This window comes from Grampus griseus (assembly GCF_964374135.1).
Source record: "Grampus griseus genome assembly, chromosome: 14".
NCBI lineage: Eukaryota > Metazoa > Chordata > Mammalia > Artiodactyla > Delphinidae > Grampus > Grampus griseus.
Genome location: NC_139008.1, coordinates 16,122,860 through 16,150,546, shown reverse-complemented (window position 1 = coordinate 16,150,546; position 27,687 = coordinate 16,122,860). Strand labels below are relative to the sequence as shown.

The 27,687-nt window shown below is 42.0% G+C and overlaps 1 protein-coding gene across 8 annotated transcripts; it reads right to left on the bottom strand.

The window, feature by feature from the left end:
• Positions 1-255: 255 nt before the first annotated feature.
• On the bottom strand, positions 256-27,687 carry TMEM219 (transmembrane protein 219). Of its 8 annotated transcripts, none has more exons than XM_082671623.1 (6): positions 27,565-27,687; positions 9,762-9,960; positions 9,479-9,668; positions 3,006-3,235; positions 1,394-1,563; positions 256-355 (listed from the first exon to the last, which is right to left on the bottom strand). In XM_082671623.1, the coding sequence occupies exons 2-5, from the start codon at positions 9,924-9,926 to the stop codon at positions 1,426-1,428; spliced, it is 723 nt and encodes a 240-aa protein (XP_082527749.1). In that variant the 5' UTR covers positions 9,927-9,960; positions 27,565-27,687; the 3' UTR covers positions 256-355; positions 1,394-1,425. The 8 variants fall into 8 exon arrangements, with proteins under 8 accessions (XP_082527749.1, XP_082527748.1, XP_082527750.1 ...); XM_082671622.1 differs by having other exon boundaries at positions 9,762-9,963; positions 27,565-27,662; XM_082671624.1 differs by lacking the exon at positions 27,565-27,687 and adding an exon at positions 11,254-11,349 and having other exon boundaries at positions 9,762-9,963.

The following is a 27,687-nucleotide window of genomic DNA, read 5'->3' as shown; positions in this document are numbered from 1 at the left end:
GAATCTTTGCTGAGAAAACTCAATCTGTCATATCCCTTCAGGAGACTGAGGCCCTTCACAGCAGCATGACCTGCACAAGGTCACAATGCATTTATGTCAAAGCATTTCCATGACCATACCCAAGAGCTGCAGTAACCTTATGCCCTATACCAACCCAAACTAAAGAGTCAACAAGGAAAAATCCCCTAAACCTCCCGAGACTCTCTACCTTAAAATTCCCACCTCAATCCAATCCCCAATAAACACCCTGGGAAACACTGGGCAAAAAAACCTTTTATTTCCCCCACATTCCAGCTCTCCACTTTTGTAATATCTCTTCCAACTCAGAATCAAGGCCCAAGAAGTTGATTCACACCTGGAGAGAAACAAAATAAAAAAACAGGGCAGGTCAGAGGGCCTTTGGAGGAAGCTCTGGTATGGCTGCAGAAATTGGGGAAGGAGCAGAGGAAGTGACAACTAGAGATAGGTACAGGCACTTATTCCAACTGAGATGGCCTCAGGATCCCAGGATCTGCCAGGAGCCAGAAAGTCTTCCTTTCCCAGTCTGCTCAGATCTAAGAAAGGCTAAGAGGGTTCCACCTTTTCCCAACCCAAGTAGGTGGTTGGAGCAGTCAGGCCTAGCCCTAAGCAATATAAGCAAAGTTGATCTTGAGGGTCCAGCTCCTCTGGTCAGCACCTTCCCTGGGTCTGACCTGTTTCCTCTTCCCCCACAGTTATTTCCTAGGGCACAGCAGCCAGCTGAAGCTGAGAACAGTTTAAGAGCTGGGTGCACAATATATGACTCTCGAATTATATGAGACTCAACTGAAAGGGTGAGATTTTTTAAAGAACTTTTTTTTTTTTTTAACCTTAATGAGCTGATGGACTAACCAGTTAGCCAATATGTCCTACCCCCACTTTGGAGGCTGTGTCCCTGCAAAGATCCTGCTAGCAGAATCAACTTTTTCTAATGCAATGATGGCTAATGTAAAAGATCAGGTGCATATGAAGTGCTTGGGCACATAGTGTGTGTCCAGTAAAAGGGCATCATCAATCCTTTTGAGCAGTTCAAGATGAATTTTACAAAATTTGCATCATAAAACTGGGTATCAGAATTTCAGGACAAAAGCAAGACACACATGCTTCATATCCAGGACACATCATCAAATTTGAACCCCCTTAATTCACTGCTGTTGCCAAAAAGCTTGGATGTGAACTACAGCTATGGATGAATCTTAAAATCAGAATGTTAACTGAAAGAAGTAGTCGCAAAAGAATATGTATGATTCCACATATATAAAGTACAAAAATAAGTAAAACCAAATCATATTGTTTAAGAAAAGCTCTGTCTCAGTTACAACTGCCACTCACACCCCATCCCCTATTCCCACAGGACTGAATCAGAGAACCTTACCTGAGAACGAGACGGGAACTAGGCCAGTGCCCTCAGAACCGGGTTCTAGACCAGTGGGACTCCCGGCGTGGGTGGAAGCACACAGCAGTGAGACAGCAGAGAAGGCCACAGAAGAGAAGCAGGAAGGAGCCCAAAACCAGCAGCCTAGAGCCACACAGAGCCAGCTCCTCCTAGGGGTGGGGACAGGAAGGGGAGGAGGAATGATGGAGAGAGAAGGGACTGTGGAGAATCTTCCCTTGGGAAGATATCTTAGATATCCCCAGCCCAAGAGCTATAGAGAGAAGCCTCCATGGGGGAGAGGGCTCTCCACATCCAGGGAGCAACTAAAATTGGGAAAATTCTATTCTTATTTTCATGCAAGCTAACATTTGTCTCAATGGTCTACAAACCGCTTTCTTGCCCAAACATTTAAACTGAACCCCTATAATGACTCCAGGAGATAGGAAAGTTCACTATTGTCTACATTTTGAAATGTGCAAGCAGGGCCAGGTCTGGAAACCAAGGTCTCTGATTCCAAGCTCCCAGGTCATGCTCCTCACCAGGGTCTTTGCAAATGTGAGGGAACAGTATGAAGCAGCCTCCTAACTGGTCTCTCTCCTACACTTAGCCAGTCTTGTCCACCCAGCACCAGTGACTCCCATGGCCTGCAGTATCAAGTCACAGCATCTTAGCCAGGCCTCACGGTGCCTCATGACCTGGCCCCTGCATCTCTTTTGTCTCTTCTTCTATGTCATGCCTAGGCCCTCGTCGTGGAGTGCTCCTGAAGCCTGAACACTTTTCAATCCCTAGGCCTGTGCTCATGCTGGTCCCTTTGCCTGGAATGTATCTCCACTCTCCTGAACCGCCTCTACTGCATTCCTGCCCATGTCTTCCTCATTCTTCAAGGATCATCATCCTGACAGAGCAGAATGAGCCTGGGACTTGGAAGTCAGAAGTCTGTAAGTTGCAATCCTGGCTCTGCCACTTAACCAGTTGTGTGGCCTGGGGCAATTCACTCCCTCTAAGTCTGTTTCCTCATCTGTAAAATGAGATAATAACAGCTACCTCATAACAGCCTTAAAAAGGCTATTTTAAGATCAAATGAGGTAATGAAACTGAAAGCACTTAGTAAGGTATAAACTATTGTAAACAATTCCCTTTCTTAAATGCCACCTTCTTGGTGAAGCACTCTCCATAAACGTTCAAGTCAGAGTTAATTGGTCCTTACGCTGTTTGAATAACACTTTGCTCACACCCCGATGATAGCAATTAGCCCATTCTGCCTCTTATTACAGCTTCTGAATTCCTTTGAGGTGAAGATCATGTTTTATTGTATCTAGACAATTGTTAATAGTAATAGCTGTCATTTATCCAATCTCTATTATGTACCAGGTGCTTTACATTCATTCTCATTTATCCTTATTTGTTGGTATTAGGAGAGAGCATCATGTTTTATTTTACAGCTGAGGAAGCTGAGTTTCAGAGAGGCCCACATGCTTGCTCAAGGTCACAGAACCTGAGGCAGGATTATAAAGCCTGTGCTTTTCTACTAGGTAAAATTGCGTCCAGAAGCCATCAAGACACAGCATTCAGCATGGCAGTTTATGAAACCCCAACAATCTGAGGCTCTTACGGAGGTGAGCAACTTGGTGAGCACAAGACCTTCGTGGCTCCAGACACTGACACACTCCTCAGCCATCCTAGGGCTCAGGGTGGCATTTCCTGCTCCCTCTTCCGAGCAGGACATGGGTGGCTGGCTGGAGGGCAGGATTCCTGGAGCAGCACTAAAATACAGGCAGGTTCCTGGGGTCCTTTCTGTGGTCACCCTGGCTGTAATGAGGACCAGCTCTCCTGCAGAAGATCCTATGAGAGAGGCACAGGGGAGGAGATGGAAGAAAATGTAGGGTGGGATGGGAGTCATCAATCTTTAGACAGCTAGTCACTTATGTAGGCTTCCTACTGTACCAGGTATTTTGGCATTGATTCTATTCAGTAAAGTCCTCTAATACCATCATTTGCATCACTGAGAAATGAAAATAGCTGTGTACCGATATAAATAAAAATTAATTTAAATTAGCTCACAAGCAATAAAACAATCATACCAATACTTGGAAAGCTGCAGCAAAACTGGGGTAAATACACATTGCTGATGTCAATTTGGATAAACTAGTTCGTTCTTTTTAAGAAAGCAGTTTTCCACTACTACCCAAATCCATTAAAAGGTTCACATACCATTTCAAATTAGTGGGAAAAGGATGGCCTACTCAGTCAATGGCCTTGGGACAATTTCCATTTGGGGAAAAAAAGTCAGACTCTTGCCTCACACTATAAAGTCCAGATGTATTAAAGACCTATGCAAATAAACTAAAACAAAACAAAACAAAAACCTAAGCAAGTATTAAAACAAAATACAAATATTTTCTAACTTTAAAGTGGGAAAGAAAGGCCTTCCAAAAAAAGACACAAAACCTAAAAGACCAAGTAGAGGACAAGAGCAATAAATTTCATTAAAAACTAAGAGCAATGAAAGATAAGTTCTATCTTATCTTAAACTATACAATGAAAGATAAGTTAAAAAAAAAAGTCACAGAATGGCTGAAAATACCTATAACATACTTAATTGGCAAAAGGGTTTACTATCCAGAATGTATAAAGATCTTCTAGAAAAATTCAGAAGATAAAGACAAATAACTTAAAAGAAAAATAAGTAAAGGATATGAATAGGAAATTCAGCGAAGACATGAAAATGGCCAATAAACCTATAAGAGGATGCTCAACCTCACTAGCAATCAGGAGAAAGTAAATTTAAAACAATCAGGTAATTCCTTAGACCATTAAATTGGTAAAAATTAAAAAGACTGACAATAACAAGAGTTGTTGAAATGTGGAGAAATGGGTGCTCTCCACTGGTGACACTTTTAGAAGACAATTTGGTGTTTCTGTTGCAATTTTACTATTTATTTATTTTATTATTATTATTTTTTTTTTGCGGTACGCGGGCCTCTCACTGTTGTGGCCTCTCCTGTTGCGGAGCACAGGCTCTGGACGCGCAGGCTCAGCGGCCATGGCTCACGGGCCCAGCCGCTCCACGGCACGTGGGATCCTCCCGGACCAGGGCACGAACCTGTGTCCCCTGCATCGGCAGGCAGACTCTCAACCACTGCGCCACCAGGGAAGCCCCCTGTTGCAATTTTAAATGAAGACAGAGAAGGACTAAGAGGATGCCCACCAAACTGTGGACTCTGCAGAGAAGGTAAGGAGGACTTTTACATTTGCTTTGTACACTTCTGTGTAGTCTGAATCCACAATAAAATGAATTTGTGTATTTAAAAAAAAGGTCCATACTCTCTGACTCAGTAATACCACTTGCAGAAACTAATCCTAAGAAAAAGATTCAAAAGAAAAGTGCAAAGTATACCAAATGTTTATTGTGTTTTCATAAAAAATACCAGAAAATAATAAAAATGTTTATCAATAAAGAAAGCATTAACAAATGATGGCCTAACCAATTAACAGATCAATTTACATCCGTTAAAATAATAATGTTCTGGCCATTCAGTAATACAAAAACCACGATGTCATAAAGTGAAAAAAGAAATACAAACCAGTATATACACTATAATTGCAACTGAGAAACATACATGTAAAATTCTGTAAGAGAATTCCCCTTTCTTCTATGTTCCCCTGATCGAATCTGTCACCAAATCCTGTCCATCCCACACTTCTATCGACTCTCTCAAATCAGTCCCCTTCTTTCACACCACTGTCTTAGCTCAGATAAGTCATCTTTTTATCGCAACCACCTCCTAACTGGTCTTTGTGCATCTGGACACATTCCTTCCCGGCAGTCAGCCAACAGAGTATGATCTTTTAAAAAGAATAATAACAAAATTCTGTTTTCCTGATCAAACTCTTTGAGTTAGCCAAATGTCCTGGATAAAGCCCAATTACCTTGGCTTGGCACAAGGGACTCTCCATGGGATTCTGCCTGCTTCTTCAGACCCATCTCCTGCCACTCATTCTACACTCCTTCCCCTGCACCAGTCAAACTGAACCCCTGGAAGTTCCTAAATGTGCCATCATAATCCCATCTGCATGCCTTTGCATATGCTCTTCCCTCTGGCTGGAAGGGCACATTCCTAAGCCTCCCTCAAGCCTCAGCTCAAGCCCCATATCCTTGGAAAAGCCTGTCTTCACCATCCCTGCTTGATGGACTTATGAGTACTCTCACTGTACCTTGTGTTCTACTGCACACACTCAAAGGTATTTACTTCTGTTCACATCTGTATCCTTGCTAGATTGTGAGTGACTTGTGGTGAGGATCCACATCTTACCAGATCTCTGTATTCCCCATGCTTGGTACATAGTAGGTGCTCAACAATTACTGATTAGATGATGCAATCATATGTGATTATTTTTTACTTAGTCCAAAAACCTTTGATGTTATTACTTTGTTTCTAACCATGAAGAAGCAGAAACTGACAAGCTGATCCTAAAATTAATATATAAGTTCAAGGGATCTGGAATAACCAAAACAATCTTAAAAAAAAAAAAAAAAGAACAAAGCTGGAGAATTCACATTTTCTAATTTCAAAACTTACTACAAAGCTACAGTGATCAAAACGGTGTTGTACTAGCATAAGCATAGACATGGATCAGTGGAATAGAACTGAGAGTCCAGAAATAAACCCATATGTCTATGGTCGATTGCTTTTCAGTAAGAGTGCAAAGGCTATTCAATGAGGAAAGAATAGTCTTCTCAACAAAACGTGCTGGGACAAATGAATAGTACCTGCAAATGAATAAACCTGGACTCCATCCTCATACCATATACAAAAAAATTAACTCAAAATGGATCACAGACCTAACTGGAAGAGCTAAAACTATAAAATTCTTAGAAGAAAATACAGGAAAACCTATATTTAGTGACTTTGGGTTAGGCAAAGTCTTCATAGATATAGTACTAAAATCACAAGCAATGACAACAAAAAAAATAGATAAACTGGACTTCATCTAAATTAAAAATGTTTGTGCTTCAAAGCACACCATCAACAAAGTGAAAAGACAACGCAGAGAATGGGAGAGAAAATCTGCAAATCATACATCAGGTAAGAGGCCTGGATCTAGAAAGCATAAAAAAAAACTCCTAAAACTCAATAAATTAAAAGAAAAATTATTTGATTTTTAAAATGGGCAAAGATTCTGAATATACATTTCTCCAAAGAAGATATACAAATGGCCAATAAGCACATGAAAAAATGTTCAATATCATTAGTCATCAAGGAAATGCAAATCAAATGATGCAACCGATAAGGGCTTTTTCCAAAATATACAAACAGCTCATACAACTCAAACCAAAAAACAAACAACACAATCAAAAAATGGGCAGAAGATCTAAATAGACATTTCTCCAAAGAAGACATAAAGATGGCCAATATGCACATCAAAAGATGCTTATCATTGCTAATTATTAGGGAAATGTAAATCGAAACTACAATGAGGTGGTTACCACCTCACACCATTCAGAGTAGCCATGATTAAAAAGTCTACAAATAACAAATGCTGGAGGAGGTGTGGAGAAAAGGGAACACTCCTACACTGTTGGTGGGAATGTAAATTGGTGCAGCCACTATGGAAAACAGTATGGAGGGTCCTTAAAAAACTAAAAATAGAGTTGCCATATGACCCAGCAATCCCACTCCTGGGCAGCATATATCCAGCCAAACCATAATTCAAAAAGATACATGAACCCCTATGTTCATAGCAGCACTATTCACAATAGCCAAGACATGGAAACAAACTAAATACTACTCAGCCATAAAAAAGAATGAAATAATGCCATTTACAGCAACATGGATGAACCTAGAGATTATCATACTAAGTGAAGTAAGTCAGAAGGAGAAAGACAAACACCATATGATATCACTTATATGTGGAATCTAAAATACAACACAAATGAACATATTTACGAAACAGAAACAGACTCACAGATATAAAGTACAGACTTGTGGTTTCAAAGGGGAAGGGGGGGTTGGGGAGGGAAGGATTGGGAGTTTGGGATTAGCAGATGCAAACTACAATTTTATATATAGGATGGATAAACAATAAGGTCCTACTGTATAGCACAGGGCACTATATTCAATATTCTGTGATAAACCATAATGAAAAAGAACATGAAAAAGAATACATATATGTATAACTGAATCACTTTGCTGTACAGCAGAAATTAACGCAACATTGTAAATCAACTATATTTCAATAAAATTAAAGAAAATGCAAATTAGAACCTTCATTAGGTATCACTTCACACTGACTAGGACAGCTATAGTCAAGAAAACAGGAAATAACCAGTGTTGGTGAGGATGTGAAGAAATTAGAACTCTCATACACTGCTGGTAGGAATATAAAACGGTACAGCCACTTTGGAAAACAGTCTGGCAGTTCCTCAAAAGATTAAACATAGGGACTTCCCTGGTGGCACAGTGGTTAAGAATCTGCCTGCCAATGCAACACAGGTTCGATCCCTGGTCCGGGAAGATCCCCCATGCCTCAGAGTAACTAAGCCCATGCGCCACAGCTACTGAGCCTGCGTGCCTAGAGCCCATGCTCCTCAACAAGAGAAGCCACCGCAATGAGAAGCCCGCGCACCACAATGAAGAATAGTCCCTGCTCGCTGCAACTAGAGAAAGCCCACGTGCAGCAACGAAGACCCAATGCAGCCAAAAATAAATAAATAAATTTTTAAAAAAAAGATTAAACACAGAGTTACCATATGACCCAGAAATTCCACTCCTAGGTACATACCCAAAAGAAATGAAAACATATGGTAATGCAATAACTTGTACATGAGTGTTCAGAGCAGCATCATTCATAATGGACAAGAAGTGGAAACAATCCAAATGTCAATCAACTGATGAACGGATAAATAAAATGTGGAATATGTGTATAGTGAATGCTCTTCAGCAATAAAAATAAATGAAGTACTAACATATTATACAACATGGATGAACCTTGAAAACATTATGCTAAGTGAAAGAAGCCGGTCACAAAAGACCACATATTATATGAAATGTCTGGAATAGGCAAATCTGCAGAGACAGAAAGTAGTTACTCATTGCCTAGGGCTGGAAGGTTAGGAGAAAAAGGGAAGTGCATGCTAATGGGAACAGGATTTCTTTGTCAGGTAATGAAAATGGTCTAGAATTGACAGTGGTGCCGGTTGCACACTTTTGTGAATATAAAAAAGCCATTCACTTGTACATTTTAAACAGGTGTACTTCCTGGCATGTGAGTCTTACCTCAATAAAGCTATTACGTTTTTTACATAAAAAGAACAGGAGAAATTGTCCTGAGTCTATATAATCAGACACATTCCTTTTCTCTTGCTCTCTGATCACACACACGTACACTTGGCAATACAGAGACCTACCCTCACCTGGCAATATGCGTATGTGTGCCTACACACACATACACCTATTGACTCATAGGAGAATCTTAGAACAATCATGTTGGAAAGGACCTCAGAAGTCTAAGAATTCCACCTTTCTCTCCTCCTTCTTCATCTCCACAGTTTTTAGATAAGGAACTTGAGGCCAAATCTCACACAGGAATTAATGGCACCCTCTGACTCACTCTCACTCATCATCTTCCCAGAAGACTCTAAGCAATTTGGGAATGGAGGATGTCTGATTTTTCTGTATCCTTCATAGCACACAGAGCTGTGCTAAGCACATAACAGGCACTAAAGACACTAGTTTAAATAAACAGAACATGTTTCTCTGATATCCCTGAGGAAAAAGAAGGTGCCTCGAACAGAAGCCCCAAGGGATGAAGAGGGTTGAGAAAAAACTTCAGGTCAAATCTTGCCCATCTCATCATACCTCCAAGGATAGAATCAAAGAACCTCAAAGTTGGAAGGGGAGAGAGGAAACATTTATAGAGACCCTACACAGTGGGCACTGTGTTCACTGAAAGTATCTAGTCCTATTACAGCAGAAGTGACTAACGCTCAGAGATGTGCCCAAGGTCACCAGGATGGTGAGGTCAGGGGCAGGGCCCACCTCTGAATGTTCTGATATCCAACCCCACAGTCCTCCTTGGTCTCACCTTTCAATCCCATACGACTACCCTGGACCTGGGCTTGGAATGTCTGGGTCTTGTTCCTGTCTCGATCATCTCCGAAGTTCAAGGTGGTCAGTAAGCCCACGACGTGAGACCCACGCCACTTCCCTTTGACTGTCCCATTCATGGGGCACAGGGTCAGCTGGCCAAAAGATCTCAAGAAGGAGACCCAGTCCTGTGTGCAAAAGGAAGGTGGGGAGAGGTGAGAGGAGATCAGCAGCAAGAGCTGGCCTGCAGGGGAAGGATGAGCCGGAGGGTGAGTACTCACCTGAGGGATGTCAGGGCTGCGCAGGCCAGTCTTGTGGGTGAGGAGGAAGCCACCAAGGCCCAGGCCAGAAAGGCCAAGAAGCAGCAAGATCAAAGTGGCACAGACCAGAGGTGGGTGGTGGGCCAGGCAGAGATGCAGGTTGTGCCCTGCCTGGCAGCTGCCCATGGGGAGCAGAGGGGTCTGGGCCTCCAGGGAGAGCCTGCTGGAGGACAGGAAGGGAGACCTGGACAAGAGCCTGCCAGTAAGAAGGCACTTACCCATTTTACTCAAAGGAAGTGAAAGCACCAAGAAGACAAGGGACTTGGCCAAGGCCACACAGCCAGTTAGCGGCAGAGCCAGGACAAGAACCCAAGGCTCTTGACTCCAAGTGTTCATCTCCAGGCACCACTCAATAAATGTTTGCTGCATTTCATTTCTGAAGTAATCAAGGTGGAAGCAGAGCAGAGCACGCTGTACTGGAAAAAGGAACTCGAAAAGGAGAATTCTCAACGGGAGAGATTCAGGAAGCAACTGTTCTGGGGCTAGGGTTTGGCTGAAGAACAGTTCCAGCTGATAGCCCAGACAAGGGAAGCGTTTGATGAAAAAGAACTCCACTTTGGAGCTAAACTCAATTTGAGTCCTCCTCTGCCACTCACTGGCTATGTGAGAAAAATCAGCGAACCTCTGCGAGCTTAAGAATCTGTGAAATGGGAGTTCTAAGAACATCAAGTAGTGAGGACTAAATGGAGCAGATAAAACAGTTTGCATAGTACTTGGCCTTGCAGGAACTGAACAAATGTCCATTTCCTTTCTATTCCTCTGGGTCATATTGATCTTCAAAACCAGATGAAGCAAGGCAAAAAGACTGTGGGGAAAACTGAGGCTCGGGCACTTTAACAAAGGAGTGGTAGGGCCAAAGTCTGAAACCCGTCTCCAGCTTCCAAGTGGAGTGCGCTTTCCCTGGCGAGAAGCAAGAGCCTGATGAAAAGGAACATCTGGAAGGCAAGATAAACATATGGGATGGGAGAGAAGGAGGGCTCTAGGGAAATGCAGGTGTCACAAACGCACAGCCCTGGCCCTGCCTCCCGTCCCGCAACATCTGTAAAGGGGTAAAAGGTAGGAAGGAGGAGGGTAGAGCCTGAAGGTCGGCGGCTGTTGGTGCACCTAGGCCTCCCCTCCCCCGCAAAGCCCCTCCAGCAGAAACTCAACACCCATATCCCTTCCCGCTGTAGCAGCGTCGAGTCAGCCCGCCGCTCGCTCTCACCGCTCGCAGCCGGGCGGAGGCCGGCGCCCCCCGCGACGTCACGCGAGGAGTCGCGAAGGGGCGGGGTCCGTGCTCCCACCCACCCCACCCTCAGTCTGCGAGATTCGCATGCGCAGTGCCCACGCGAGCGGCCGCCTCGCCCCTCCTGGTCAGGGTGGGGGCGTACCAAGAGGACATCCAACGCAGGGCCGAAGGGGAAAAATAACACCGCGGGAGGTGAGTAAAAGGGAGAGAGGCAAGGGAACTAACCCTAGAGACGTTGTGAAACTGTTAACTCTCCATCCGGAGAGACCATTGGGGCATTTCAACGAGACTCTCGTCGCAGGCAATTTTCTTTTGCTCGTCTCTCACCCGCACCAGTAGCACAGCCCAGCCGCGCCCTGGTTCCGGGTAAGGACTTGGGGTCCGCCCGGGGGCGGGGCTCCGGTCCTAGGACTCTGGCCTTCCGGGCTGGCCTTGGGGTTTGAGTTCCGTTCTTCTCTGCAGTCTAATAGTGTTTAACGTGTACACCTCACGCTTGGTCCCTGGCTTTTGGCGACTCCTTAATGCATAGCTGCCAGGATCCTACATAGATCTGCATAGATCCTACAGCTGCAAGGCTGCTCAATAGAGACCTCTCATTTCACTTCTGCCCGCATTTTAGAGATGAGAACACGAGGTCCATCTTAATCTGAAATAGCAGGACACGTGGAGCCAAGAACTTTGGGTTCAAATCCTGACTCTGTCCCTGCCCCTACATAAGACATAACCGTGCTTTTCTGGGGACTGAGTTTACTCCTCTGTTAAAGGGGATCATCTTATCTATCTCACTTGTTGGATAGGAAGATTAAGAGGTAAAGTGTGGGAAAACATGAACCCAGTGAGCACACAACCAGCACTGGAAAAATGCTGTTTGAAACATAATCTGAGTATTCAATTCTACTGAGGCTTTCTTAAAGCAGAGACCATATCCTTCTGTACAACCACCCAAAATCCTCTCGTATATGGTCAAATGATATTCAACAAGGGTGCCAAGACAATTCAGTGGAGAAAAGCTTGTCTTTGCAACAAATGGTGTTAGGAAAACTGGATATCCACGTGCAAAAGAATGAAGTTATTAAACTCTTACTTTACACCCTATGCAAAAGTTAATTCCAAATGCACGGAAGGGGACTTCCCTGGCGGTCCAGTGGGTAAGATTCCTGGCTTCCACTGCTGGGGGCACCAGTTCCATCCCTGGTCAGGGAACTAAGATCCTAAATGCCGCATGGCCAAAAAAACAACCAAACAAAAAAAAACCCCAAATTCATGGAAGAACTAAATGTAAGAGCTGAAACTATACAACTGTTAGAAAGAAACATGGGAAAGCTTCATGATGTTGGATTTGGCAATGATTTCTTGAATATGACACCAAAAGCACAGACAGCAAAAGAAAAAAATAGATAAACTGGACTACATCAAAGTTTAAAACTTCTGTGCATGAAAAGACGCAACAGAGTGAAAAGGCTATCCATGGAATGGGAGGAAATATTTGCAAACTGTGAATCTGCTAAGGAGTTAATATCTAGAATATATAAAGAACTCCTACGACTCAACAACAACAGCAAAACCAACTTGATTAAAAAACGGGCAGGGGCTTCCCTGGTGGCGCAGTGGTTGAGAGTCCGCCTGCCGATGCTGGGGACATGGGTTCGTGCCCCGGTCCGGGAGGATCCCACGTGCCGCGGAGCGGCTGGGCCCGTGAGCCATGGCCGCTGAGCCTGCGCATCCGGAGCCTGTGCTCCGCAACGGGAGAGGCCATGACAGTGGGAGGCCCGTGTACCAAAAAAAATAAATAAATAAATAAAACAAACAAACAAAAAAAACGGGCAAAGGGGCTTCTTGGTGGTGCAGCTGTTAAGAATCCTCCTGCCAATGCAGGGGACACAGGTTCGAGCCCTGGTCGGGGAAGATCCCACATGCCGCGGAGCAACTAAGCCTGTGCACCACAATAGTTGAGCCTGCGCTCTAGAGCCCGTGAGCCTCAACTACTGAAGCCCGCATGCCTAGAGCCCATGCTCTGCAACAGGAGAAGCTACCACAATGAGAAGTCCGCACAGCACAACAAAGAGTAGCCCCCGCTCGCCGCAACTAGAGAAAGCCCATGCACAACAACAAAGACTCAACTCAGCCAAAATAAATAAATAAATTAATTAATTAATTAAAAAAAAACCGGCAAAGGACTTGAACAGACATCTCTCCAAAGAAGATATACAAATGACAACACATAAGAAGATTCCCAACGTTACTAATCATTAGGGAAATGCAAATCAAAACCACAATTAGATACCACTTCATAGCTATTAGGATGGCTACTATCAAAAAAAAAAAAAAAGAAAAGGAAAATAACAAATGTTGACAAGGATGTGGAGAAAGTGGAACCCTTGTGCATTGTGGGTGGGAACGCAAAATGGTACATCTACTATGGAAAACAGACCAGTGTATCTTTGAAAATTTTTAAATAGAATTACCATATTATCAAGCAATTCCACTTTGGGGCATAGACCCCCCAAAATTGAAAGTAAGGTCTCCAAAAGATATTTGTATACCATGTTCATAGCAGCATTATTCAAAAGACATAAAAGGTGGAAGCAACCCATGTGTCCATCGACAGATGAACAGATAAAAATATATGATATATACATAAAATGGAATATTATTCAGCCTTAAAAAAGGAAGGGCATTCTGACACATGGTACAACATGGATGAATCTTGAGGACATTATGCTAAGTGAAATAAGCCACTCACAAAAAGACAAATATTGCATGATTCCACTTATATGAGGTACAAAAAGTAGTCAGATTCATAGAGACAGAAAATAGAGTGGTGGGGGGAAAGGGGAATAGGGAGTTATTGTTTGATGGGTCCAGAGTTTGAGTTTTGCAAGATGAAAAGCATTCTGGAGATGGATGGTGGGGACCACTGCACAACAAGGTGAATGTACTTAACACTACTGAACTATACACTTAAAAATGATTAAGATGGTAAACTTTATGTGTATTTTGCCACAATTAAAAATAATGATTAAAAAACCTTGGGCGGGGGGGACTTCCCTGGTGGCGCAGTTGGTTAAGAATCCGCCTGCCAATGCAGGGGACACAGGTTCGATCCCTGGTCTGGGAAGATCCCACATGCTGTGGAGCGACTAAGCCTGCGAGCCACAACTACTGAGCCCACGTGCTGCAACTACTGAAGCCCACACGCCTAGAGCCCATGCTCCACAATGAGAGAAGCCACTGCAATGAGAAGCTTGCGCACTGCAACGAAGAGTGGCCCTCGCTCGCTGCAACCAGAGAGGGCCCGTGTGCAGCAACAAAGACCCAACACAGCCAAAAATAAATTAATTAGTTAAAAAAAAAACCTGGGGGGGATTTATGGCACAGTCTTCTAGGATATAGTGGGTGTTTTATAAATGCCATTGATAGTTGCAATTCCAAGTGTAGGAAGTATTTTCTTCTCAAAGGAAAAATAAGTGTGGCTTTCAGAATTTTAGAATCTAGGAATTGGAAGGCACTTAATAACTGAACGAGTTCAACAATACCACCATCCTCCTTTATTTTCCAGATGCTAAACTGATGTCTGGAGAAGTTAAGGGACTTGCCCCAAGTCTCCCAGCCAGTTAAGCCTCATCCAGAACTAGAGCCCAAGTGTCCCAACACTGAATCCAGTCCTTTCCCACTAAATCCTCCTTTGTCAGCCCTGCCAAGAGATCTCTCCTGAAAACCTACAAAAGTCTCTGCCCATTCACTCTCAGTCATGTCCATCCCAGTCTGGGCCAACTAGGTAAACTTTCCCCAGTCTTGATCTAGTCTCCCACCTGCAACTCAGCTCCTGGAGTACTATGTTCTCACAAGCCCCAGGTTTTTTCATAGTTTGAGCACAGAGTATTCACTCAGTAAATATTTGTTGATTAATCTACTAAAAACAGCTTCATACAAGCCAGTTTCCCTGAGAACTCACCCATTTGCAGTCTCATTTTATGGTTGGGAGCGTGTCTGCCCATGCTTAAATGTTTGTGAAGTTTAGGTTAAAATGTAAAAGAAAGTTTATTTGGTCAACAGTTATTTTTTTAGTGCCTTCTATGGTCCAGGTACAAAATTACTATCCATATAGCAAATATTTTGTTAATGCTTCTACTTAATGACAAGTCTAATTTGTAGGGTAAGATAAGACATGAAAGTGCCCAGTAGTGCTAGTATACAATAGGAAGTCAAGAAATGATTTTCCCCCATTATCCTTGTGCTACAGAGTAATTAGGCGTATTTGGACAGCAGTTTCCATAAATGACAGTAATTGATATTTACTTGCCAAACCAAACAAATCCTATGGACTGGTAGAGGCAGACTGGTTAGAGCAAGAAACTGCCTCGAGGTCTGAGAATCAGGGTAAATGGATGTGAACAAATGTCTTATGTATTTAAAAAAAAAAGAAAGTTGGAGGAGAGCAGGTGAAGACACAAAAATTGGTTGTGCACTATAATGCTCCAGCATTACACCAACATTCTGAGTTAATCCACTCAGCAGGCCCTCAAAGGATGTTATTGTGGAAACCTGGTCCTAGACATGTTTAATATAACCAAGGTCACACAGATAGTAGGTGGCAGAAGTTGGCTTATGATTCAAGCTTGACTACAGCCTATCATGTGAGAATCAGAAAGCTGATGGATAAGGGAGTCAACCAGTTCCTTGAAAGGAATCACAGGAGGGATTCCTCAATCACTCCACAGTGATAAATTCCTCTTAGAGCTCTGGCCCAGATAAAGCTTCTCTAAGGGATCTGTTTGATTTTTTTCCTTCCAAATTATTGTCTTAAAATTTGGGGGGACTAAAGACCCTTTTGAGACTCCAATGAAAGCTTTTCATTTAGTCAGCCAGATATTCATTCAATAAACATCTGTGAGCTGCCAGGCTCTATTCTGTGAGCTAGGAATACAATGGTGAACAAAGTATTCAGGATCCCTGGCCTCCTGGAACTATAATCTGCTTCTGGACCCTCTCCCTGGAAAAATGCACTTTCATCTAAACATTTGCATGCAGTTTAAATCAGTGGAACCTCAGTCCTCTTGGAGCTCATCCTTGGACAAGAGCCCCTAGATACTTAATAACGTTCCTTCTACCCTAGTTAAACCTCAGTTTTGTGTTTAGTTTCATATCAGAACTGCTTGATAACATTACTGCTTTCTCCGTTTATGACTTGGTTTCATCCATTCAATCAACCAATTCAGTCATTCAATAAATATCTGAACACTTGCTAACTGCCAGGCACTTGGTTAGGTATTAAGGGAAGCCATATTTCCTACCAATGAAATGCCTTAGTGAAAGAGGCACACACACAAAAAAATTATGATAAAATGTCTAATATTGTAATAGATATATAATCACATAACATATAATAACAATAGCTACCCACTACTGAACAACTTCTAAATGGGTCAAGCATTTAATGGCCTTTAAATGTTACCTCGTTCAACCATGCCAATAACAAAATATTATCCCTACTTTACAGATGAAAAAACCAAGGCTTAGCAATGTTAGGAAACTTGCCAATGGTCTCCAGCTAGTCAATAGCTACATGTAATACATACACACACACACACACACACACACACACACACACACACACACATAATAAAAATATTGGGGAAAAAAGGAAAACATGTCTATAAGCCTGGGATAAGAGATACTTTCTCAAGCAGGACACATATATACAGAAACCGTACATGAAAAAATTGATAAACTTAACTGTTTAAAATTTAAAACTTCTATATGATAAAAAAAAACAACATGTAACTGAGAAGTGGGAGAAAATAACTGCAATATATATTAATAGTCAAGAGATTAGTAGTAACTGATATGTTGTCCCCCTGAGGTAAAATTTACATAGTGTGAAATGCACAGATCTTAAGTGTAAAATTTCATAAATTTTAACAAATGTAATGCCCATTAAAACACCTCAATCAATATATAAAACACTTGCATCACTCCAAGAACTTCCCTCATTCTCCTTCACTCCTTACCTTCTCTGTCCAAAGGCCATCACTATTCTGATTCTATCACCAAATCTTTAATTTTTTTCCTTAAAATGTTCAAATTCTCTTACTAGGTTGTAAGTTTCCTTAAAGGAGGACCTGTTTCTTTTTCTCCTTTAGGTTGTGTGTGTGTGTGTTAAAATATATATAACATAAAATTTGCCATTTTAACCATTTTGAAGTGTACAATTCAGTGGAATCGGTTACATTCATAATGTTGTGCAACCATCACTACAATTTATTTCCAAAACTTTTTTATCACCCCAAACAGAAATTAGGTAACCATTAAGCAATAATATCCCCCCTGACCCAGACCCTAATAACCTCTTATTTACTTTCTATCTTTATGAATTGCCTATTCTAGATATTTCATATAAGTGGAATCATAATATTTGTCTTTTTGTGTCTGGCTTATTTCACTTAGCATCATGTCTTCAAGGTTCATCCATTTATAGCATGTGTAAGAATTTCTTTCCTTTTTAAGGCAGAATAATATTTCATTGCAGATACACACTACATTTTCTTTATTCATTCATGTGTTGGTGGACACTTAGATTTTTTCCACATTTTGGCTATTGTGAATAATTCTGTTACAAACACTGGTGTACAGGCGTCTGTTTGAGCCCTTGTTTTCAAATCTTTATATGACTGGGAGTGGAATTGCTTGGTTATATGGTAATCCTATGTTTAACTCTTTGAGGAACTGCCAAACTGTTTCCCACAGCAGCTGCACCATTTTACATTCCCGCCAGCAATACACAAGGGTTCCAATTTCTCCACATTCTTACCAACATGTTATTATCTTTTTGATAATAGCCACCCTAGTGCTTTGGAGGTGGTATCTCATTGTGGTTTTTATTTGCATTTCCCTAATGACTAATGGTATTGAACGCTTTTCACGTGCTTATTTGTCATTTGTATATCTCAGTTGGTAAAAAAAAAAAAAAAAAAAAAGATATTAAATTGTCTAGAAGGACAAACAGGGCCAGTCACTAACTTTAGAGAGGTAGGTGGCAGTAGTAATTTTGCTTTGTCCTAAAAAGGAATTTATTTGTTACTAATGTAATTTGAACTTAATAAAAACTTCTTTTTCATCAATGGCTTCAGTTAGTGTATGATTAGTGTATGATGATGCTATACACTAATGATTCAAAAATCCCTATCTCTAAGCCATACATTGAAGTTTAATGTCCATATTTTCATATTTTTACTATAAAGCTCCATTCACTCAACATACGTTTGTTGGGTACCCACTGTGTGCCATGGACTGTTCTAAGTGCTGGGGATCCAGTAGTGAATGTAACAAACATCTCTAGCCTAAGGAATTTATATCTTTGTTTACACTTGGTGTCATCTAGGCACCTCACTTAGCATGTTCAAAACTGAACTCAGGGAGTGACATCAGTGAAAAGGACAGAGTAGGTACCTCTAGTAGCCTATACCTCCCCAGAATTACCAAAAAACCCTGGGAAAAACTGTCAGAATGAACATATCAGAACTCTGGGAGATAGTCAAAGGTTTATAACAGGGCTTCCCTGGTGGCGCAGTGGTTGACAGTCCACCTGCCGATGCAGGGGATATGGGTTCGTGCCCCGGTCCGGGAAGATTCCCACATGCCGTGGAGCGCCTAGGCCCGTGAGCCATGGCCACTGAGCCTGCGCGTCCGGAGCCTGTGCTCCGCAACAGGAGAGGCCACAACAGTGAGAGGCCCATGTACCACAAAAAAAAAAAAAAAAAAAAAAGGTTTTTAACAACTAAGTGAATGCTTAATCAAGAGAAAGGTCACAGAAACAGGGTAGGATAGCTTTGTGGTGTTTTAATGTTAGCTTTGCTCCACTTCCCTCCTGGCACAGTGGCAGTCTTGAAGACAGAAGCCTGTGTTCCTGGTGTGGGTATCTGGCCCCAGAGACAACCGAGTGAATCTTGTTCCCAGGAATTATGTTTGTTTGTTCTGACCTACCCATGGGTTCCCTGAAGGACTGATGCACCTGTTTTGCCTAACTCAGAACACTCTCAGGGCAGAGACATACCTTCATGGAGAATATTCCTAGAAAACATTAAAAGCCAAATGAACAAGCCAATGCCATCCAAGACAAAAGAGAACAGGTGAGACAAACAAGAGACATACAAAACTCCAGAGAGGAAAAAAAAAAAAGGGAAATGAGGATCTTTGGTAAATAGGGCTTTGAAAAGCTCCCACATCCAGGACAGGATGCATGCTCAGAAAATGCCTGAGAAGACCATAGCTTTCACCTCTGGCTGGTCTTTAGGTTCAGCACAGCAGGAAGTGAAGGCTAAGGCAGAGCTGTAAATGGCCTGGCTAAGTGTTGAAGGAGTGCACTGACACAGAGACAATCTGCAAAGACCTGGAAAGTATTTTTTCTTTTCCTCTCCTCTCTTCCCCACCCCCTTTTCTTCTCCTTTTCTCTCCCTTTTCTCCACAACATAATTTCAAAATGTTCAGTTTTCAGCCAAAAATTAGAAAGCATGCAAAGAAACAATAAAATACAGCCCATTCACAGGAAAAAGAAAGTAATAGAAACTGTCCCTGGGAAGCACAGATTCTGGACTTACTAGACAAAGACTTTAAATCAACTGTCTATAATGTGCTCAACAAGCTAAAGACATGGACAAAGAACTAAAGGAAAACAGGAGAACAATGTCTCAACAAATAGAGAATATCAATAAAGAGGTAGAAATTATTAAAAAAAAGAACTAAATAGAAACTTAGGAACTGAAAAGTACAATAATGTTTTTAAAAAGTACAATGATGTTTTAAAATGTACACAGAATTTGTTTTAGTTGGGTATGATAAGACAACAGACACAGAAATTAATGTCATGAAAGGAGAAGTTTTTATACTCAGAGATACCTAGAAGCAAAAGGCAAAGCACACCACACAGGGCAACATGGGGAAGCACCAGGGTCAGTCAGGAGGCAGTGGGAGTGGGAAGAAAATGTGGGGCAAGAGCCCCACATTTTGTGGAAACATGAGAAGGAATGGATGAAGCAGGGTAAGCATACTCTGGATTGGTTAGTTTGATTAACTTCACTGGGTTCTTGGGTGTTGGAGCTGTCCCTGTTCTCTGGTATCTGGCCCTGGGGTGATTAGGACAGAGGGATAGTGGCCTAGAGTGTAAGAGGTTTGATAAAGGAGGTGGTTGGGGGTATAGGCTTTGGTTTGGTTGATTTGCATATGAAAGACACACTTGCAGATGAGTCCTTTACTCTCTCTAGGAACTGGCTAGCCCTCGGAGGTGCAGTATCTTCCAGGTCAGCAAGACCCCAAATGTCAAAGCGTCAGGAAATACTAAAATGAAAAATTCATTAGAGCAGTTCAACAGAAGATGTGAGCAGACAGAAGATAGAATCAGTGAACTTGAAGATAGGTCAAATGAAATTATTCAATCTGAGGAGCATAAAGAAAAAAGAATGAATGAAAATAAAGAAAGCCTGAGAAACTTGTGGGACACCATCAATAATACCAATATGAAAGTAATGGGAATCCTACATGGAGACGAGAGAGAAAAAAGGGCAGAAAGAATATCTGAAGAAAGAGTAGTTGAAAATTTCCCAAATTTTATTTTTATATATAGGCACCCAAGAAGCTTCATGAACTCCAAGTAGGATAAACTCATAGATCCACACAGACACGTTATAATCAAGCTGTCCAAGGCCAAAGCTAAAGAGAAAATACGGAAAACAACAAAAGAGAAGCAACTTGTAATGTACAAGGGATCTTCAATAGATTAATAGCCAATTTCTCATCAGAAAACATGGTAGTCAGAAATCAGTGGGATGACATACTTAAAATGCAGAAAGAAAAAAACTGTCAACTAAGAATTCTATATCTTGCAAAACTGTCCTTCAAGAATAAAGGAGGGACTTCCCTGGTGGTCCAGTGGGTAAGAATCTGCACTCCCAATGCAGGGGGCCCGGGTCTGATCCCTGGTAGGGGAACTAGATCCCACATGCATGCTGCAACTACGAGTCCGCATGCCACAACTAAGACCCAGCATAGCCTAAAAAAAAAAAAAGAATAAAGGAGAAATTAAAGAGTCCCACATAACCAAAAGTTCACTACTACAGTTCAGACTTGCCCTACAAATGCTAAAGGGAGTCCTTCAGGCTGAAATGAAAGGACACTAAATAGTTACTTGAAGCTATACAAAGAAATAAAGAATACTGGTAAAGGTAACTACACAGGTAAATATAAAAGTCAGTATAATTGGCTTTGTAACTCCTCATTTTTTCCTATATGACTTATAAGACAAATGCATAAAATGATAATTATAAATCTGTTAACTGACACACAATGTATAAAGATATAATCTGTGAAAATAACAATATAAAGGGAGAGGGTCAGAGCTGTATAGGAGCAGAATTTTTGTATGGTATGAAGCTAAGCTGTATTAATTCAAACTAGGTTGTTATAAGTCTAAGATGCTCATTGTAATTCTGAGGGTAACCACTAAGAAAATGATTATAAAATATACAGAAAAGGAAATGAAAAGGGAATGAAAATGGTACATTACTAAAAAAAAATCAAATAAACATAAAAGAAGGTAGTAATGGAGGAAATGAAGAACAAAAAAGATATACAGAAAACAAATAACAAAATGGCAGAAGTAAGTTCTTCCTTATCAGTAATTACTTTAAATGTAAAAGGATTAAACTGTCCAGTCAAAAGGCAGAGATTGGCAGAATGGATTTAAAAAAAGAAAAAATCTATATGCTATTTACAGGAGACTCATTTTAGATTCAAAGACACAAACAAGTTGAAAGTAAAAGGATAGAAAAAGATATTCCATACAAATAGTAACCAAAAGAGAGCCAGGGATGGCTATGCTAACATCAGACAAAATAAACTTTAAGTCAAAAATTGTTTCAAGACACAAAGAAGAACATTATATATTGATGAAAGTGTCAATTAATCAAGAATATATAACAATTATAAACTTTATACACACCTATCAACAGAACCCCAAAATATATGAGGGCATGGGACTTCCCTGGCAGTCCACTGGTAAGACTTCACGCTTCCAATGCAGGGGACACGGGTTTGATCTCTGGTCGGGGAACTAAGATCCCATATGCCACAGAGCACAGCCAAAAAAAACAAAAACAAAATACATTAGGGCAGCTGTCTGGCCCGGAGCTCCCGCCATAGCAGCAACGTACACTCCAAGTCCTTCTGTGTCTGTTTCTTGTTCAAGTCCTTGATTAAGTTCTAGAGATGGATTGTGGTGATAGCTGCACAATGTGAATGTATGTAATGCCACTGAATTGTATACTTAAAGATGGTTAAAATGGTAAATTTTATATTCTGTGTATTTTACCACAGTAAAAAACTGGAGGAAAAAAATGAAACACCGACACATGCTACAACATGGATGAACCCTGAAAACATTATGCTAAGTGAAAGAGGCCAGACACAAAAGTGCACATATTGTATTATTTCATTTATATGAAATATCCAGAAATGGCAAATCCATAGAGACAGAAAGCAGATTGGTAGTTGCCAGGGGATGGGCAGAAAGGAGACTAGGAAATAACTGCTTAATGGGTTCAGGGTTTCCTTTGGGGTGATGAAAATATGTTGGAACTAGATAGCTGTGATAATTGCACAACACTGTGAATGTACTTAATGCCACTGAATTGTACTCTTTAAAATGGTAAATTGTATATTAAGTGTATTTTGCCACTATTAAAAAAACTGAGCTTATTACTTTTCCTTAATATATACTCCTTTTACTGCATCTTCATCTGAGGTAACAGGAGAACCATCGACCCAGTCTCCCAGGTAAGAAACCTATGAGTCAGCCTTGACTCCACCCTCTCCCTTTACCCCACCCATTCCATCCACCATCAGAATTGTCTCTGGTACCCTTCCCCTTCTCTCCATGCCTACTGCCTTTGATTGTTTCAGGCTCTCATCTCTCATCAGGACTACTGCAGCTATCTCCTAACCCTTCTCACTGCCTCCAGTTTCTCCTCCCTTCAATACATCACGCACATTGCCTACTCAATTAGCTTTCTAAAAAAGCAATCTCAAGATTCCGCTGCCCTCCTAAAGACCTCTGCTGACTCCAGGAGAAAGTTCCACCTCCTGGGACATCCTTCACAACCTACCCTCAACCACCCAGCATCATCTTTCCATTTTTCACTCCAGCCACATAAACATCTTGCGCTTCTAGCTATTCCACACCGCCATAGTTTAGGCTAGCACTGTACTCTCCATGGAACACACTTACTTCTACCTTGTACACAGTTTCTCTTTCTTCAAACCAACCTCAAAGGTCACAGCCACTGTGATGTTTTTCCTCCACCCTCAGAATTGAGCCTCCACCCCCATCATGCTTCCACAACACTCCTTCCATTACAGTACACGGCACCTTGCATTTTAACTTTCTTGTAGAAAATCTATCTCCTTTGGGTTGTGAATTCCTGAAAGGCAAAGACTGTGTCACATCCTCCTCATCTCTATAACCTCAACACTCAATACAGTACCTGGCACATGGTATTCTAAAAATGTTGGTGAATTCTCTCTCCCATTCCCCCCAGCAACTGTTCTCTCTCCCACTCTCCTCAAATCCTTTTTCCAACCTCTGAAACGTCCATCTGAACTGTCAGCAGATGATCTTACCAGAAAGAGGCCATCACTTATGAAATCCTTTATCATCTACACTTGTCACACACCCCCTCACCCTACATACCCTGCATACCTGTCCAAACTTTCCTCCTTGTCTCTGTTCACAGAGGAAGATGTGTCCCTCCTCCAGCCCAAAGCCAACCCCTCCACTGTGCTCCAGATCCCCTCTCATCTCTCACTGCTTCCTCAGTCATCCTTCTCGGGCTTTCCTGGTGGTGCGGTGGTCAAGAATCTGCCTGCCAACGCAGGGGACACGGGTTCGAGCCCTGGTCTGGGGAGATCCCACATGTCGCGGAGCAACTAAGTCCGTGCACCACAACTACTGAGTCTGCGCTCTAGAGCCCACATGCCGCAACTACTGAGCCTGCATGCTGCAACTACTGAAGCCCGTGCACAACAAGAGAAGAGCCCATGCTCCACAACAAGAGAAGCCCCCGCAATGAGAAGCCTGCGCACTGCAACGAAGAGTAGCCCCTGCTCGCCGCAACTAGAGAAAACCTGCACGCAGCAACGAAGACCCAACACAGCCAAAAAAATAAAAGAAATAAATATTTTTAAATGTTAAAAAAAACAACTACATTCCTATTAAAAAAAATCATCCTTCTCTCCTTTTCCACCCATATTCATTCAGCAAATATTTACAGAGCAACTCTTTGTGTCTGGTACTGGGCTTATAATGGCGAATGAGTTAGATAATGCTCCAGACCTCATAAAGCTTCTACTGTAGTGAGAAAGATAGACAAGTAAATCTGAAATGGATATAAAGGAAATGAATATGAAGATACAGGGAATAAGAGACAGGTCACTTTAAATAAGAAGATCAGAGAAAGTTTTTTTTTTTTGTGGATGTGACATTTGAGCTGATGCCTGAAGGATGTGAATGAGTTCTCTGTGTGAAGGTCTGGGGGATGAGGATTCCAGGTAGAAGGAACAGCAATGCGAGGACCCAGAGAGAAAAAGCAAGCCAAGGTTGTCTCAATGGCCTATAAGGCCCTCCAAGCTCCAGCCCCCTATCATCTCTCTGACCCCATTTCCTACTGTCCTCTCCCTCCCTCAGTCCACTGGCCTCCTTGCTGCTTTTCAATCATGTCAGGTCTACTCTCATCCTAGAGCCTTTGTGCTGCTGGCTGTTCTCACTGCCTGCAGTTTTCCTTAGATATCTGCTTGGCTAACTTGCTCACTTTCTTCAAGCCTTTTCTCAAAGGTCACCTTCTCGACAAGGGCTACCCGACTACTTTACTTAAAATTGCTATTCACGTCCCCCTCCACCACAGACACTCCTGATCCCCTTACCCTACTTTGCTTTTTATTTTTCTATAGTGCCCATCACCTTGTAACATACTACATAATTTATTTATTCATTAAGTCTACTGTTTACTGGCTGCCCCCTCACTAGAACATTAACTTCATGAGGGCAGGAATCTATGGCCACTAATGTATCCTAAGGACTCAGACAGTGCTTGGCACATAGAAGGCGCTACACACAAATTTGTTAAATAAATGAATTCTTCAAAGCTTATTTCAGATATCAGTTTCTTCACAAAGTTTTCCCCAGCTGTGAACAATCTCCACTTTTCCCCAAACATGAAATTAACTCCTCCCTTCTTTGGGCTACCTTTGTACCTGTACCACTGTTGCATTTTCCAGATAATATTATAGTTTGAAAAAAAAAATTATAGTTTGTAGTATGTCTATATCAGTGCAAAGTTCGGGACCCATCTAATTTATTTCTACATTCTTGTAGAATTATTATTTTTTATTTTTTAAAGGTTAGGAGAAGCATCTGAGGTGACAGCTAACCTGACAGCCCTGCTTCTTCTTTTTTCTTTTTAATTAATTAATTAATTTATTTATTTTTGACTGTGTTGGGTCTTCGTTTCTGTGTGAGGGCTTTCTCTAGTTGCGGCAAGCAGGGGCCACTCTTCATCGCGGTACACTGGCCTCTCACTGTCACGGCCTCTCTTGTTGTGGAGCACAGGCTCCAGATGCGCAGGCTCAGTTGTCGTGGCTCATGGGCCTAGTTGCTCTGCGGCATGTGGGATCCTCCCAGATCAGGGCTCGAACCCGTGTCCCCTGCATTGGCAGGCAGACTCTCAACCACTGCGCCACCAGGGAAGCCCCTAGAATTATTATTATTGCCATCTCAGGGCCTGGCAATAATATATGTGTGTTATTTTGATGAATAAACTAATAAAGCCACACCAAGATCAAAAGTCTGGAAATACTCTGTTGGTGAGGTTGTGGGAAAATAGGCCCGCCCATAATGTTGATGGGAGTGTAAACTGACTGACTTACGCTCTCTGCAGGACAAAGTGAAAATATCTATCAAGCTGAACACAAACTTTGACCCAGAAATTCTACTTTTAGGAATTTATCACATTTACTCATTCAAGTATTCCAAGAAATATTACAAAGATATTCACTGAGGCATAGTTTATAATATTAAAAAAGAAACTTAATTGTCCCACCAGTAGGGCCTTATACAAATTATAGTATATCCATAATAGAATACTACTCTGAAGCTGCTATATGGGATGAGACATATCTATTTGTACAAACATGGAATAAGCTCCAAGATATATCAAGTGGAAAGAGTATAATGCAGGAAAACGTATAGTATGCCAATATGTGTGTTTCACAAAAGGGAGGACATTAGGTACACACGTGCTTGTATGTACACAGAATATCTGGGAAAGATAAACAAGAAACTCTGAACAGTGGCTGCCTCTAGAGAGGAGAACTGGAGTATTAGAGGTCAAGGTGAGGGGAAAACTTATTTTACACTGTATACTCTGTTACTGTTTGAACTTTTCATCATGTATATTACCCTTCCAATAATAATTTAAAATTTTTTAATGATAAAAGAAGCCTCAAAGGTGCATATTGGGCAAGGACGGATAAGGATTCAACCCTCCATTGCCTTAGGTGATTGATTGATAGAAAAATGTCACATCGTTTTTAGGACTTTCTGTCTTCAGTCTCTCTGTCTCTCTCTCAGTGAGAAAGGAGATAAGAATGGGACTGGAGACTTGGACTGGGAACTTGATCTTGCCACTGAGCCACTCCTTGAAAGATGGTGGCCATAGCTCACTGGACAGTATCCCAAGTATCTTGATTCAGGTGTTAAGATCCATATATTATGTGAGAGGCAGTCAGGGGTTCCCTGTAGTGGCTATATTCTGAGTAATCAGTCTCTTCTACAGTAAGGCCCAGACTGACATTATGAGCACAGGAAGGCTGTAATGAGCCCAAGAGCCAGCACTGGCCAGGGGGCTCTGGGCTGCAAAGGGGCTGGGGCTAGCTCCAGTCCTAGGGAAACTGTTTTGTCATGCAGGGAAACTGAGGCAGAAACCTTGGCCCATGAAGCAGAGGAAAAGGGAAAGGCAGGGGTTTGGTGGGCTTAAGGGTTCCCAGGGTTCACCTCAGGTAGTCAGAGGAAGGCTAAAGTCCCTGGGCTTTTTGGAGAGCAGAGTGAATGAAGGATGTATGGTGCGTGGAATGGCAGGGATACAGAAAGGGAAGTGAGTTAGTGGGGTATAAACCATCACTTAGCCTAAAGCCTTTTCTGTTCCTTCCCATCTTCACGGGCCAAAGCAGATATCATAGAATTGGGTCCCTTGCTCCTATGATTCCAGGGCTGGCAGAGTCCTTAAAGATATTTTAGCCAACGCCCTGAGTTATGCTAGAATCCTTCTAGGCTCAATTCATACACTCACAGAACTAGCAATGCCCTCAGAGACCACAGGACCTGGTATACAAGGCTCTTCTGCTTTCTTCTCAGGAGAAGCAGGCCTGGAAGGATTTTCCCCACAGCCTTTCTCTGCCAGGCTCAAGCCCCAGCTCCCAGTAAGAAGCCCATACCTGAGACAGCTCCACTTTCTTCTCCTCCAGAGCCAGCTTAAAGTCAGGAGACGGCACAACGCTGAGAAGCCTAGAAAGTCCCCCAGATTTCTCTGTGATCAGGCCAACTTCATTAAAATGAAC